The following is a 13,212-nucleotide window of genomic DNA, read 5'->3' as shown; positions in this document are numbered from 1 at the left end:
CGAAATATAATCCCTTTAATAACCAGGAGGAGTTATGCCTGCCCTCTCCCTCCCCCCGAAACACACACAGCTCCCACACATTCAACTCCACGCATCGCCAACCGACCGATCAATCGCAGATATAAAGCATCGATTCCTATCACCACTGCCCACTGCTTCGGTACCTCATCAGCAAAAGAAAAGATCGTTAGTTAAACTGGAGGTTAATTGGTAATCAATCAGCCCTATTTGGTTCCACTTCCAATATCTGCTCACCCAACAGAGACATCGAAGGGCACTTTTGAGGAATGGACATAAAAAAATGACAATAAACTTTTAAGGCTTTTCAAACCCAATCCCCCCTCCCCTGAACACCACAGAGATAACATTCGCTTGAGATAACATGTCCCCCAACCTCACTGTCATCAGCTGCTCTTTCTACATCTCCAACCAGCAGATGAGGGTCCTATTTAAATCCCCCCGTCCCCATCCCCCACACATACCTCACCACCACCTTAAATTAAATTAACCCAAAGCATTTTTGCTCCCGGGTTCCTATAAAGTTTCCACCTGTGACCCCATCTCACAGGAAGGACGTCACCTTGTCTCCATCACTTGATGTCTTTTTCACATTTCCCGTGTGTGTAAAAAAATACTATTCCCAAACTAGTTTCCTGGGAATAGGCCGGAGGTATCTGGGAGCCGGAGTTACTGGGATTGATATGAACATCTCTTGTGGTTTCCATTGATCCCCAAAAAGCCACCGAGACTGAGAGTTCGTTGCCCGTTGAGCGAGGCGAGGCAAGGCTGGGTAAGGCGGTATGAGTGAGTCAGTCATAGATTCCTACAGCAAAGGAGGCCATTCGGCCCACCGTACCTGTGCGGGCTCTTTGAAGAAGCTACCAACTCGTCCCATTCCCCTGGTCTTTCCTCAAGCATTCCTTGTGATATCTTTGCGACGACAGATTCACAAACCCACACACGGTGCAGCGCAGGTCAAAAGTAGTAAAAAAGAAATCCACAAAAATAACGAGAGTGGACAGAGTCCTGCGATTTGAGACGCTGAACCCCGTTAAAAATGTTCCCCCTCCCCCCTCAAAAAAAGCCTGTCCTTTCGCATGCATTGCCCCCTGGAGCCTCCTCTCCAACTTGGCGATGCCAGTGAGGTGGGGTTTGGGGGGAGTTGAGTCCGAAGAGAAAGGAAACAGCAGGTTCATATCAAAAAATCTGAGCCAATCGTTGTTGGGGTGTTGGTGGTACAGGCGGCCACGATTGACTGACATCAACAGGCGGTGACAATCAACACCATTCACGATGGCATCTTACATTCCATGACGTCGCTCCTGCTATTGGCCTCCAGGGGCAGGTTTCCAGCCACAGTCCTTAGTCCTTGTTGGCCCAACCCCTGGTTACTCACTGACCAGTCAGCTCTCTCCTCAAGCCCTCTGCAGGTCTGGGGACAGGGGGGTGGGAGTGGAGGAGCCGTCCAGGTTTGACAACGGCAGCTGCATGTGGCTGTTGATGTTGGGGAACTAAAGAGAAAAGAAAAGGNAAAAAAAACATTTAAAATGTCAATTTTAGTAAACAAACTTTTCTTCCCATTTTCTCCCTCACGCTTCGCCTAGTCCCCATTACTCCCCACACCCCATCTTTGTCTCAGGCACATACCCCCACCACCCCACATCCTGTCCTCGTCCCCACCCCTCCACCCGGTAACCCGCTACAGCTGTTGTTTATTCTCAATCGAAAGAAATACTTCCTGGTGTTTGGTCTGAAATTGCTCTTCACACCCCAGGTGTAAAGAGTCCGAGCTTATCTAATCAACCCACACAGCACATTCCTCTCACACAGGGCTCGTCCATTGAACACTGAAAACATACAGGCCTCGGGTTGATGTGCTCTTGTGTGCACTTGTGTCTGCACGTTCATGCGTGCGTGTATTAGTGCGTGTCGTGTGTGTGTGTGTGTGTGTGTGTGTGTGAATGAACGTGTGGGTATGAAAGATGTTGTGTGTGTGTCTATTTGAGTGTTGTGTATGTTGTGTACGTGTGTGCGTACACTTTGTAAGCATGGATATGTGGATATACACGTGTGTGTGTGTATTGTGTATTGCTTTGGGATTAAACCAGAAAGTAAACGAACCTGAAATAAAGTGTTGGTTCCCGGCATTCTCGCTGGGCTGAGGGTGGCTACAGGACTCAGGGTGCTCCAGAAATGGATGCTGGACAGTAACGGGCTGGGAGTGAGCAGGATCGGGGTCTGAAAGAGCAGACATCAGGCCAATAAAGTCCAAATATCATTACAATACGATACAGGAGCCAACAGTACAACCAACGCCTCTCACGTCAAGTCCGTTATCAAACATCGCAGTTTTAATTATAATAATGATGATGATAATAATCATTGTGTTTGATACAACGCCTTTCACGTCAGGAGGACGCACGTCTCAAAGCACCTCACAGGGTTTACTGTCGAGTGTGGTGACCGTGTGTTTTGCAGGTGGGGGTGTTTGGCGACCGGTTCTCGCATGGGAAGTGGCTGCATGCAAATTGGCTGCCGCGTGGCACTACGTAAGACCCCGTCGCCGGGCTTTACGGCGAATCGACGTGAGTGCAAGTTGTCGCGGTCGTCGTCGTCCCCATTGTCGTTCAGGGCCTCGGGACGGTCCTCCCGACACGAAAGGCGCTGCGTAAATGTGACTGGCTGTGGGGTTAGTTTGTAGTCGAATCCCGTGAGGAGACTTGAGACGCCTGGACGGGGAGGGGGCTGAGGAGACTCGAGACGCCCAGGCGGGAGGGGTGAGGAGACTCGAGACGCCTGGACGGGGGGGGGCTGAGGAGACTCGAGACGCCTGGGCGGGGGGGGTGAGGAGACTCGAGACGCCTGGCGGGGGGGGGGGGGGGTCTGAGGAGACTCGAGACACCCGGGCGGGGGGGGGGGGGGGGCTGAGGAGACTCGAGACGCCCGGGCGGGGGGGGGGGGGGGCTGAGGAGACTCGAGACGCCCGGGCGGGAGGGGTGAGGAGAGAATGATCGTTGTTCACGAGACATGGATTCTGAGATCAGAGGACCTTCACTGCAGGTCACCGGTGAGAGGCTCAGCAGCGCCATCTGTTGTGACGGTGGGTGTACAACACACTGCCACGTGCCCCACCTCCGTTCGCCAATGGGAAAGTGACCGCGACAGTCTGGTTAAGGCCCTAAATCTCTTCGGAGTGGTCACTTTGCCGCCGAATTCCACCGCCGTGAGCAACGGAGTCAGTCAACCGGCGCAGAGCCGGAGGTTGGTGAGCGGAGCGATAACAAATCTGTCGGCCTCTATTTTGGTGGTGCGCGTTGGGGAGAGGTGTGTTGGTTTCGTGCCGGGCACTCGCTCAATCCACCACCGCGGTTTGCGGGGACGTCGCCGTGCTCAATTGGCTGCCGCGGTGCGCCCGCAAAATATACAGTCACTACATTTTGCAGCGTATCCCGAGAAGCGCTTTGAGACGTCTCGAAGACGTGATAAGGCGCTGTATCCAATGCAAGGATTATTATTCTATATTATTATGAGAAGTTGGCTGACTGCACCGCGCTTACAGTCACCTCGTTCCCCCCATCCCCCCCTCCTCCCGCACCCCTCTCCCCCCGGCTTGGCTTAAGGCTCCACCGCGGTTAAGCGCTCTGAGACTCCATACCCCGCGTGAAGAAACACTTTATCAGAGCAAGTTATAGAGCGCACGTGTGCTCACTGACCTGAGTCAAGTAGGCGGGAGTGAGAGACGATGTTGGGAGAGAAGGACTGCACAAGGCTAAGGGGCTGGGGTCACTGTTGGTAATCACCAATGCTGGGGTAATCTCCAATCCTTTGGGCTTCTTTGACCGGGCCTTGTGACTCCTGCCCCCCTCCGGCCTCTCACTGGAGTCACTGGAGTCGGAGGTGGGGTCGAGGCCGTGGGGAGAGGGGCTGCTCTCCAGCTCCGAGCCAATGGGGAGGCTCTCGGGCAGCAGCTCCAGGGACGAGGCTGAGATGAACGAGTTGGATCTGGAGAGGAGAGGCATGGCGGGCGGGCTGGAGGCCAGAGTCAGGGTGCTGGCGCAAGAGCTGGCCAGGTCGGACGCGGACACGGGCGAAGAAGGTTCTTCGTTTGGCATTGGCTTTGGCGAGGCTGGAGGCGGGGGCACGGAGGGCAGCTCTACCAGAGAGATCGAGGGCGGAAATTTCCGCGACGGGTTGGGCACGAACTTGATGACGGTGACGGGCTCCTGAGCCGGTTTCTTCTCGGGCGGTTTGTCGGCCAGGCTCTCGGTCTTGACGGACTTGAAGATGTTGGGGTTGGCCTGCAGGGAGTTGAGGGTGAAGGAGGAGTACAGACCCGAGCGGATGTAGTCATTGCGGCTGGAGACCTTGACGGAGCTCGTGACCAGCCTCTCCTGACTGTGGTTCTCTTTGTCCTTCTGCGTTCTGCCCATCTCCAGCGACGCACTCTCACCCCCACCCTCAGTCCTGCCCACCACGTTTGGATCCATATTTAATATGTCCGGGTAGGATACAAACTTATACACAAACTTCTGCCCGTTGACTTTTTTAATGATGTTCTGTGGACGAAGAACGAAAATTAAAAAAGGGAGTTGGGGGGGAGGTTAGCGATAAGGAAACAGCGCTCAAGGACATCAGTTCCAATCACATCTTCACATCTTGTTTACTTGACGCAGCACAGGCCTGTAATTCCACATGGTCCTAGCCTTCAGACCATCTCGGCTTGAAATTTAAAATTCATGCAAACATTAGGTGGTGGATACCGGACAAATAGCACGTGGGTAACATGCGGAGAACATGCAGAGAGAAGTTATAAAAAGGCGCCTAATAACTCGCCTGAAAATCCCTGAAGCCAATGTCTAACCCAGTGTCAAACTCTGAATAACAAACATAAGCTCATGAGTTCCCATTAAACTGGAGTCACCACCCACTCCCACCCCCCGTCTGAAACCAGCTCAACTCCAACCAGTCATTCCCCCCCACATACCTAACCCCCAACCCCACCACCCCTCCCACACACCGCCTTCACCACCACCCCCACCCCTCCACAAAAAGGTCCGAGTCACAGACAAAGGCAGGACGTACCTTGTCGTAGTAGTATCGCAGAGCCCGGCTGAGTTTATCGTAGTTCATGTTGGGCTTGTTTTTGCGGACGCCCCACAGCCTGGCCACCTCCTCGGCTTTCAACAGCTTGAACTCCCCGTCACTGGATGTCCAGCAGATCAGATACTTGTTCTTGGGCTCCACCAGGAGCTGCAGCAGAAACTGCCACAGGGTGATGGCACTGTCCATGGTCGGCACTGCCACCTGCCGAGGGCACAAGATCCGGTTACTCCCAACTCAACCCCAACTCAACACAGCCCCCAACCTAACTCATGACAACCCAACTCCAACTCATCCCAACCTCAACCCTTCCCAACTCAACTCAACCCAACCCCAACTCATTTGGTAAAGCGCCTTATCACTTCAGAAGGAAGTCTCAAAATGAATCTCACAGGATTTACTGTGAAATGGAGTGACTGTGTATTTGTAGACAAACACGGCAGCACAATTGTGCACAGCAACGTCCCACAAACGAGCCATGAGACGTCCTCCCAACGTGAAAGCCCTCTACCAAGCGCAAGGACCGATTATTACCAGTGCAAAGAGATTGGCATAAATCACAATCTGGGAGAGCTGTACAAGACATGCAGCGGGGAGAGAGTTAAATGCTTGTGGGATGAGACAGAGGCAAAAGGAAAATCCATTTATAATTTCAAGTCAGGACAGCAAATGCCACTAATTCCCATTGCACACCAAATCTCCCTGCGAAAGGATTGTGTGAAAATGGGATTAAGCGCGAACATCGTGTAGGAATCGGTCTGTTTGGGTTCTATATAAATGTCCCCAGATTCCACTGTGTAATTGATTCACACCTCACCCTCGCTTGAGGCCTCTCTCTGTGTCTCTCTCTCTCTCTCTCGTACTGCGTGTGTGGTGTTTTTCTCTCTCTCTCTCTCTCTGAGATTCTCTCTCTGTATTGCAATCTGTTTTTCTGTCTTTGTGTCTCTTGCTCGCTGTCTCTCTCTCTCTCTCGCTGCCTCTCTTTCTGTTTCTCTCTCTGTGCTTGACATCTCTGCCGCTCTCTCTCCCTCTGCCTCCCTCTTTTTGTTAGGTCCGGGTGCCACGGGCGGGTGATTGGAGTTAAGCTGATCATCAGCCCATGATCGTATGGATTGGCAGAACTGGCTCGAGGGGCTGAATGGCTTACACCTACTCCTATGTTTCTCTCTCTCTCTCTCTCCCACTTTCTTTCTCTCTCCCTCCGTGCGAGGAAAACTCTTGGAAGTCGTTCACAAAACAAAAATAAATGTAAGTCCTTCGAAAAAAAAAATCTGGCTTCAATCATTGGCTGAAATCCCCGGACTCTCCTCAGTACAGTTTGCACATTTCCCAATTTTAATTTTTCCAGCTGGGATCGGCCAGGGAAGGCAGGGAGAGGAAGAACTTTTTTTTTACGTATAGCGCCTTGTCACGTCACAACGTCTCAAAGTGCTTCAGGTGTAAATGCGGCGACTCTCTTTTGCAGGCAAATGATTCAGCCAACGTGCACACAGCACTATAACAAGAACAATAATCCCGGCGTTCGGTACAACGCCGTGTCACGCCTTCGAGACGTCTCAAAGCGTTTCACGGAATTCACTGCCGTATTTTGTGGGCGAAACGCGGCAGCCAATTGCGCGCAAAAGTGTCCCACAAACAGTCGTGAAGTGAGTGACCAAATTCTTATTATCATTACACTCACCTCCCCCCCCCCCACCCCGCACCCCCCACACCCCCCACACGGCCTTGGAGCGTCAGTCTGGAGTGTGAGACTGTTCTCGCACACTCCGCTCCTCGTCTCTGACCCTGGCGTTTCGAGCGGTGCTGACGCACCGACAACTCTTTCCAACTACTCGAGAGAACCTTACGGAACCTGAACGAGGCAGAGCATTGACAGGTTGGCAGCTGGTGCCTCGAATCTCCTCTCTCTGCCCGTGGAATTTAGTGACATCTTGTAGTCTTCAAGCAATTTTGCACGCCTTCCCTCCCCCACCTTCTGCCCCAACCCCCGCCCACCCCCCCACCCCTCCCTTTTCTCAACCTCGCGAAAAAACAACTAGACTCCCAGTCTGACTGTTTCCCTGAGGGCAGAGACGAGGAGACCCGTGGGATGGCTCTCGCGTTGGTAACCTTGCAGTAAACACGGCTACAAGTTAAATATAGGAAGAGCAAAACAACTGAGCTGCCGTGAAGCTGAAAATTCTCTGAGTATCCCCACTCGGTCCCAGATTCTATCCGGTCTCAGAGGCGACTTTTTTTTTAAAAAAAAACTTAAAAATTCAAATCTTGAAACTGTGTCAAAACGCGCTGCGCGGGGTTTACCGTAAAGTGTGTTTTGCGGGCGAACGCGGCAGGCAATCGACGTCCCCGCAAACAGCTGTGAAGCGAATGACCCGGAATTTGAGACTCAGTTGAAGAATTATTATTATTACAGTATTGGGAGAAACGGTGTTGTGAGATCTTTAGCGTCCACCGGAACAGGTGTCTGTCTAACATTACACCTGAAGGACGGCACTCTCGACAAAGCAGCATCTCGCAAAATACTGCAAGGAACGTAGGAACAGGAGGAGGCCATTCAGCCCCTTGAGCCTGTACCACCATGCCATAAGATCATGGCTGATCTGTTTCCTCAACTCCAATTACCCCCCTTTGCCCCCATATCCGATGATACCCTCGGTCGGGACAATGCGAATGGATCCAGCATCCTTGAGTTGGGATTCTGATCTGGGGCTCGAACCCATCACCTGCTTTGAGCCGCTCTGGGACGCTACCCTGCCTGAGGGGCACTACGTAAATGCAAGTTGTTGGTGTTGTTACCCACTAAGCCGGGCTGCCACGGGTGGGTGCCAGGGAGAGTAAATAGTGTTAAATGACCACGGGCAGAGAGAGGGAAGTCATTTTCTCTTTCTCTCTCTTTCTCTCTCTCGCTGGCTTACTCCTCTCCAAAACCCGAGGCACAGGAGACACCTATAACCCTGGAGACAGGACTGCCTGCGCGTGAGCCCAGTGTGTGCACGGAGAGAGTTGACAAGCTAGTATCTTGCTCAAGCACACCCGAAACATGAGACGAAGTAAATAGAACTTGTAGAGACTGGCTTTGGGACGGGCACAGGGCCAGAGCGCTGATGAGGGAAGGAGGGAGGGAAGGAGGAAGAAAACTTGCAGCGACAGGCCTCAGTTCCCAATAACTGACAGGAAACCATCTTATTCACCTTCAAAGCACGTCTCAAGACCCTCCATTTCGAACGTGCGTTCGACAACTCGTTCCTACCCCTATTCCTCTCCGCCCCTCCACCCCTCCTGACCCAGCCCCCTGTTTGGGGTCCAAATCCTTGACCGTCCAAGCGCCTTGGGACGTCCTCCAGATGTGAAAGGAGCCGTGTAAATGTAATTTGTTGTTGCTGTTGCTGAGGTCTCCACATCTGCCGGTAATCATTGAAGTTGCTGCGTTTCCACTCCATTCCCTGACAGTTTTATGAGAGTGCTGTTCCATTTTGGAATCAAAGAATGGTTATTATGCACAGAAGGCCATTTGGCCCATGGGGCTCACTCCCCCACTGGAGCTCTCTACTCCAACCCCATTCCCTGCTCTCTCTTTCTCTCCCCATGGTGTCTGTGCTGGGGCTCGCTCCCCCACTGGAGCTCTCTACACTTATGGCGGCGGGGGGGCTTTGAGCTCCTTGACGTAGAATGATGCCCCAGTACAGTCCAGTACTGGGAGAGAGTTTATTGTTGGAGTAACTCTCTTCTCCTTTCCAATAGCGCCCCAGGATCTTGTCTGTCCACCCACAGACAGAAAGAAACCGTATCTTAAAGTCTCAGCCAAAGTCTCTGACAACACAGCTCTCCACATCCCCCATCCCTAAAAATCTCAGTGGATTAATATTAATCCTACTTTCCCTTATTGTTCTCTGACTCATTGAAATGCAGGCGGGGGTGGGCAAGGGGTTGAGATCAGGCGTATGATGTGATAATTATCTTCCCTCACCATCCAGCAAAATCATTGACAGCGAAAGGACTGAGAGGTTTCTTTCCTCCGTTCTGTTTATGTATTTTTTACACGATTTAAAAAAACTAAAATAATCAATCTATGTCACTTCAGTCTCCATTGATGGGGTTTCACGTTTAATCTGCAGTGGAGGATGGGAGAGAGTGAGAGCTTTCCGATTGTGTTTCCTCGCTAACGGGAATAAAATAACCCTATTTTGTTTTACACACACACACGCATTTACACACACATATACACACCACACACATATACACACATATATACACACACATATATACACACACACATATACAAACACATATTCACACCACACACATATACACACACATACACACATATATACACACACACACATATATATATATACACCACACATATATATATATACACACACAAATGCACACAGATATACACATCACACACATATACATACACACACACACACCAGCAATCACCTTTAGATTTTACGATTGGAAATAAACCCTTGAGAAAGATTGCTGTGTCAGTCAAGATAGAGTGCAGATCCCCTGGGCGATAATCAATCAATCTGCTGTTATTGGTTCCACCCAGGCTCTGTTATTCCCTATATAATGGGTTATTAAGGGTGTTTGTCCCCTGATTCAACAGTAGAGACAGCAGAAGTCTTCACAACAAAACAAATTACATTTGGATAGCGCTTTTTACGTTGGGAGGACTACCCAAGGTCCTCCCCACCCCCACCACAATCATAATCCCCCAATAATGTAAATACTTACCCCTCTGCCCCCCTTTCTGTTCAGTTTCGCCCCCAATAACAGGAAACTTTAATCGTAATCAATTCATTTTCCAGAGGCAAAAAACACAAGCTCCTGCCCTCTCCTTTTTTAAATAAAAAAATTATATACTTGTATTTTAAAAAAAAGTTAAAGGCTGCGATGGTTACAGGAAACTAAAAGAAAAGCAGTTGTTTTGTGTTTTTCTCTGTAGTTTCCTACAGGCACGAACAAGGCCTGGTGACAGACGGAGATAGAAAGGGAGGTGCTGTGTTTCACCCACAAAATATACAGTCGATTCACTTTACAGTATATTCTCTGAAGAGCTTTGAGACGTCTCGAAGACGTGATAAGGCGCTGTGACAAATGCAACGATTATTATTATTATTATTATTATATCGCTAAGTATCTATAAAATAAATCACAAACACTTCCCTGTTTATTTAGTACAACAAAAACACACTTCCCCCCCATCCATGAATCTCTGTTAGTTGTCCGCACACACAGTAACACTGGGAATTCTGGGTTCACTGCCAAACTGGACACGAAACCAACAAACGGGTTGTTTTGTGTTACGTTTTTCCGCCAAATAATCATTTAGCAAAAACATTGCCCTGTAAGTTGATGGTCTGACAAGCAGACCCGGAAATCTCTCTCTGTCGGTCTGTCTGTCTGTCTGTCTGCTTTCTCTCTGTCTCTCCCTTGCAAGTCCTCCCCTGATTATATAACCAGTTGTTTGGTTTAAGCAGCAGAAGCAATCAGTCAGATCCCCCCCCAGGGACAAACCCAAACCCAAACCCAAACCCAGAATATTAAGGGTTTGCAAGAAAACACACACACACACACACACACACAAGGAAAACATAAAAATATACCAAGTAAAACTCACCCCAACCACTGAGTCCTCTCGATTTCAGAATCCACAATGTTCATACTATTTATACTGTATGTAGAGAGAGAGGGGGGGAGAGGGGGGGAGGAAAAGGGATTAAATTGTTCACAACAAGGCTGTGGCAATGGTTAAAACAGATCTAGGAAATTGTACAGAGAGAGAGAGAGAGAGTGTGTGTGTGTGTGACAGCATTTCCTCTCTGCATTGTATGTCAGAGCTGTTTGTTATTTTCAAAGTCTTTTTTTTGGCCAATGCTTTGCTCTCTCTCTCTCTCTCTCTGTCCCTTCTCTTCTCTCTCCTTTTTTCTCCCCTGGTGTGAATGTCACACACACACACAGTCCGCCTCTGTCGTTATTCTCCTGTCGTCTTGTAGGTGTGGGAATCAGATCCCAGAGAGAGGGAGAGGGAGAGGGAGGGAGGGAGAGGGAGGGAGGAGGAGGGAGGGAGGGAGTGGAAGGAAAAGGATTGGGTTTGGCGCAGGAAATCTCTCTGACCCAACCTTCCACCAAACCCCGGGTGTGATCAGTTAACAAAAAGGTTTCAAAACAAACCCACAAAGCAAATGCCACCCCCCAACCCCCCACTTGCTCTTTTTACGCCCCTTAAAGGGGGAAGAGGGTTCAGCCCCCTCCCCCCCCTCCCCCCCACCCCACCCCACACACACCCCTATCCTCTCCCCAAATAACACGATGTCCTGGGGTTCCTGGACCTGGGAAATCCTACTTGTTCCGTGTCCCGGAATAATTCTTCGCTCTCCCTTTCTCTTTCTTTCTCTGTCAGTCTCCAGGAACTAAGAGCTGTCACACACACACACACACACACACAGAGCTGTAGACTGTCTGAGGTGCCCTCCAGAGAATACCTCTCCATCTCTCTGATAATAATGAAGCATGTGTACATATATATATATATATGTATATGTACTATAGTATAATATGTATATACTTATATATATTTATCTAAAATATGCAATACCTAATAATAATATATATATATATATGTACCGACGTTCCGCCCACAAAATACAGTCAATTCCCTTTACAGTGTATCCTCTGAAGCGTTTTGAGACGTCTCGAAAACGTGATCAGGCGCTGTATCAAATGCCAGGATTATTATTATATTTTTCTCTCTCTGGACTTAAAGTTGCTCCAATAATGAACCACCGTATATACATCTATTACATATATATAATGTACTGTACATAGAAAAAAAGTGTATATATAAAATACAGTCAATTCACTTTACAGCGTATCCTGTGAAGCTCTTTGAGACGTCTCAGCGCCGTGATAAGGCGCTGTATCAAACGCCAGGATTATTATTATTACTATTAATAAAACCTACCTTAAAGGCTGGTCACTCACCCTTCGCCGCGCTCAGCACTGTGAAACGCTCCGAGACTATTTAAAAAGAGAAGCGAGTTTTTCCTCTCCCGGTGTCCTGGCCAAAGGTTCCCCAAATAGATATTAAAAAAATTGACCACTCACTGCATGGCTGTTTGTGGGACTTTGCATGCACAGTCAATCCACTTTACATGTATATCCCGTGAAGCACTTGGGGACGTCTCGACGACATTATAAGGAGCTATATCAAAAGCAAGTATTATTATGTTATATTATGAAAAATCCTACCCTTTCTCGACCCAACTACAAGGAGCTGAGATGTAAATGTCTCGTACCAGACGTGTGTTTTATTGTATTTCAGGCTGTGTGCGGAGGTTGGGGGGGGCGGAGGTTGAGGGGGCGGTGGGGAGGGGGGTGTAAATGTGCAGAATCCTGGAAGGGTGAGTCACAGGATAGATGGCTGAGTATCAGTTATCTCATCATTACGATTTACTGTCCGAGTGAGACGACAGACACTCTCTATGAAACACAGAAAGCCTTTAAAACACACACAATAGGGGAATTTTGCAATCACAGCCTAACAGTGACAGAGCTGTATCATTAGTTAGTCGGAGGCCCGAATGACTAGAAAAGGACGCAAGGAACTGAGCACAGATCCTGGGAGTGGTGGGACCGGCCGCACGTAAATGAGACCACGTTCAAGCCAACTCTTTCTTTGTTGATGGGTGACTCACTATCTAGGAACACAGGGATATAAAGGGGGGGGGGGATTTCATCAATTCCCTGGAGACTGCTGAGTTTATAATTGTAAAATCAGAACGTATCTGAAACATACTTCGCGAACGCTTTACGGTATATTCTGCGAAGCGCTTTGAGACGTCTCGAAGATGTGATAAGGCGCTGTATCAAATGCCAGGGTTATTATTATTCCTTTTTCATCCAAATGCGCCCCTAAGATTCTAATGAATTGGCTCCTCATCTCATTATTTGTGGGACTTTGTGAGCGTAAACCAGCAGCCACTTTCGGCTATGTGTCATATTACCTTCTTATTCTCCAATTAATCTCGTTCTGTGAAAATAAAGTACTTCATAGGAACAGGAGGAGGCCATGAAACCCCTCGATCCTGTTCCGCCATTCTA

At 49.3% G+C, this 13,212-nt stretch overlaps 1 protein-coding gene across 2 annotated transcripts; it reads right to left on the bottom strand.

Moving 5' to 3' along the window:
* elk4 (ETS transcription factor ELK4) lies at positions 1–11,519 on the bottom strand. Of its 2 annotated transcripts, none has more exons than XM_042342082.1 (6): positions 11,456–11,519; positions 10,730–10,783; positions 5,083–5,304; positions 3,714–4,556; positions 2,122–2,238; positions 1–1,511 (listed from the first exon to the last, which is right to left on the bottom strand). In XM_042342082.1, exons 3-6 carry the CDS (start codon positions 5,287–5,289, stop codon positions 1,416–1,418), a joined length of 1,263 nt encoding a protein of 420 aa, XP_042198016.1. In that variant the 5' UTR covers positions 5,290–5,304; positions 10,730–10,783; positions 11,456–11,519; the 3' UTR covers positions 1–1,415. The 2 variants fall into 2 exon arrangements, with proteins under 2 accessions (XP_042198016.1, XP_042198017.1); XM_042342083.1 differs by lacking the exon at positions 11,456–11,519 and adding an exon at positions 11,397–11,422.
* Positions 11,520–13,212: the final 1,693 nt, after the last annotated feature.

Source organism: Callorhinchus milii, unplaced genomic scaffold (assembly GCF_018977255.1).
Source record: "Callorhinchus milii isolate IMCB2004 unplaced genomic scaffold, IMCB_Cmil_1.0 Scaffold19, whole genome shotgun sequence".
Taxonomy (NCBI): Eukaryota; Metazoa; Chordata; class Chondrichthyes; order Chimaeriformes; family Callorhinchidae; genus Callorhinchus; species Callorhinchus milii.
This window is presented reverse-complemented; position numbering and strand designations above follow the sequence as displayed.

Excerpts from the sequence above, each read along its gene's own strand:
- elk4 (XM_042342082.1), bottom strand. The coding sequence starts at position 5,289 with ATGGACAGTGCCATCACCCTGTGGCAGTTTCTGCTGCAGCTCCTGGTG. Across the intron at positions 2,239-3,713 it reads CTCCCGCCTACTTGACTCAG|ACCCCGATCCTGCTCACTCC; the intron begins GTCAGTGAGCAC and ends CTGCTCTTTCAG. Across the intron at positions 1,512-2,121 it reads GAACCAACACTTTATTTCAG|TTCCCCAACATCAACAGCCA; the intron begins GTTCGTTTACTT and ends TTTTCTCTTTAG.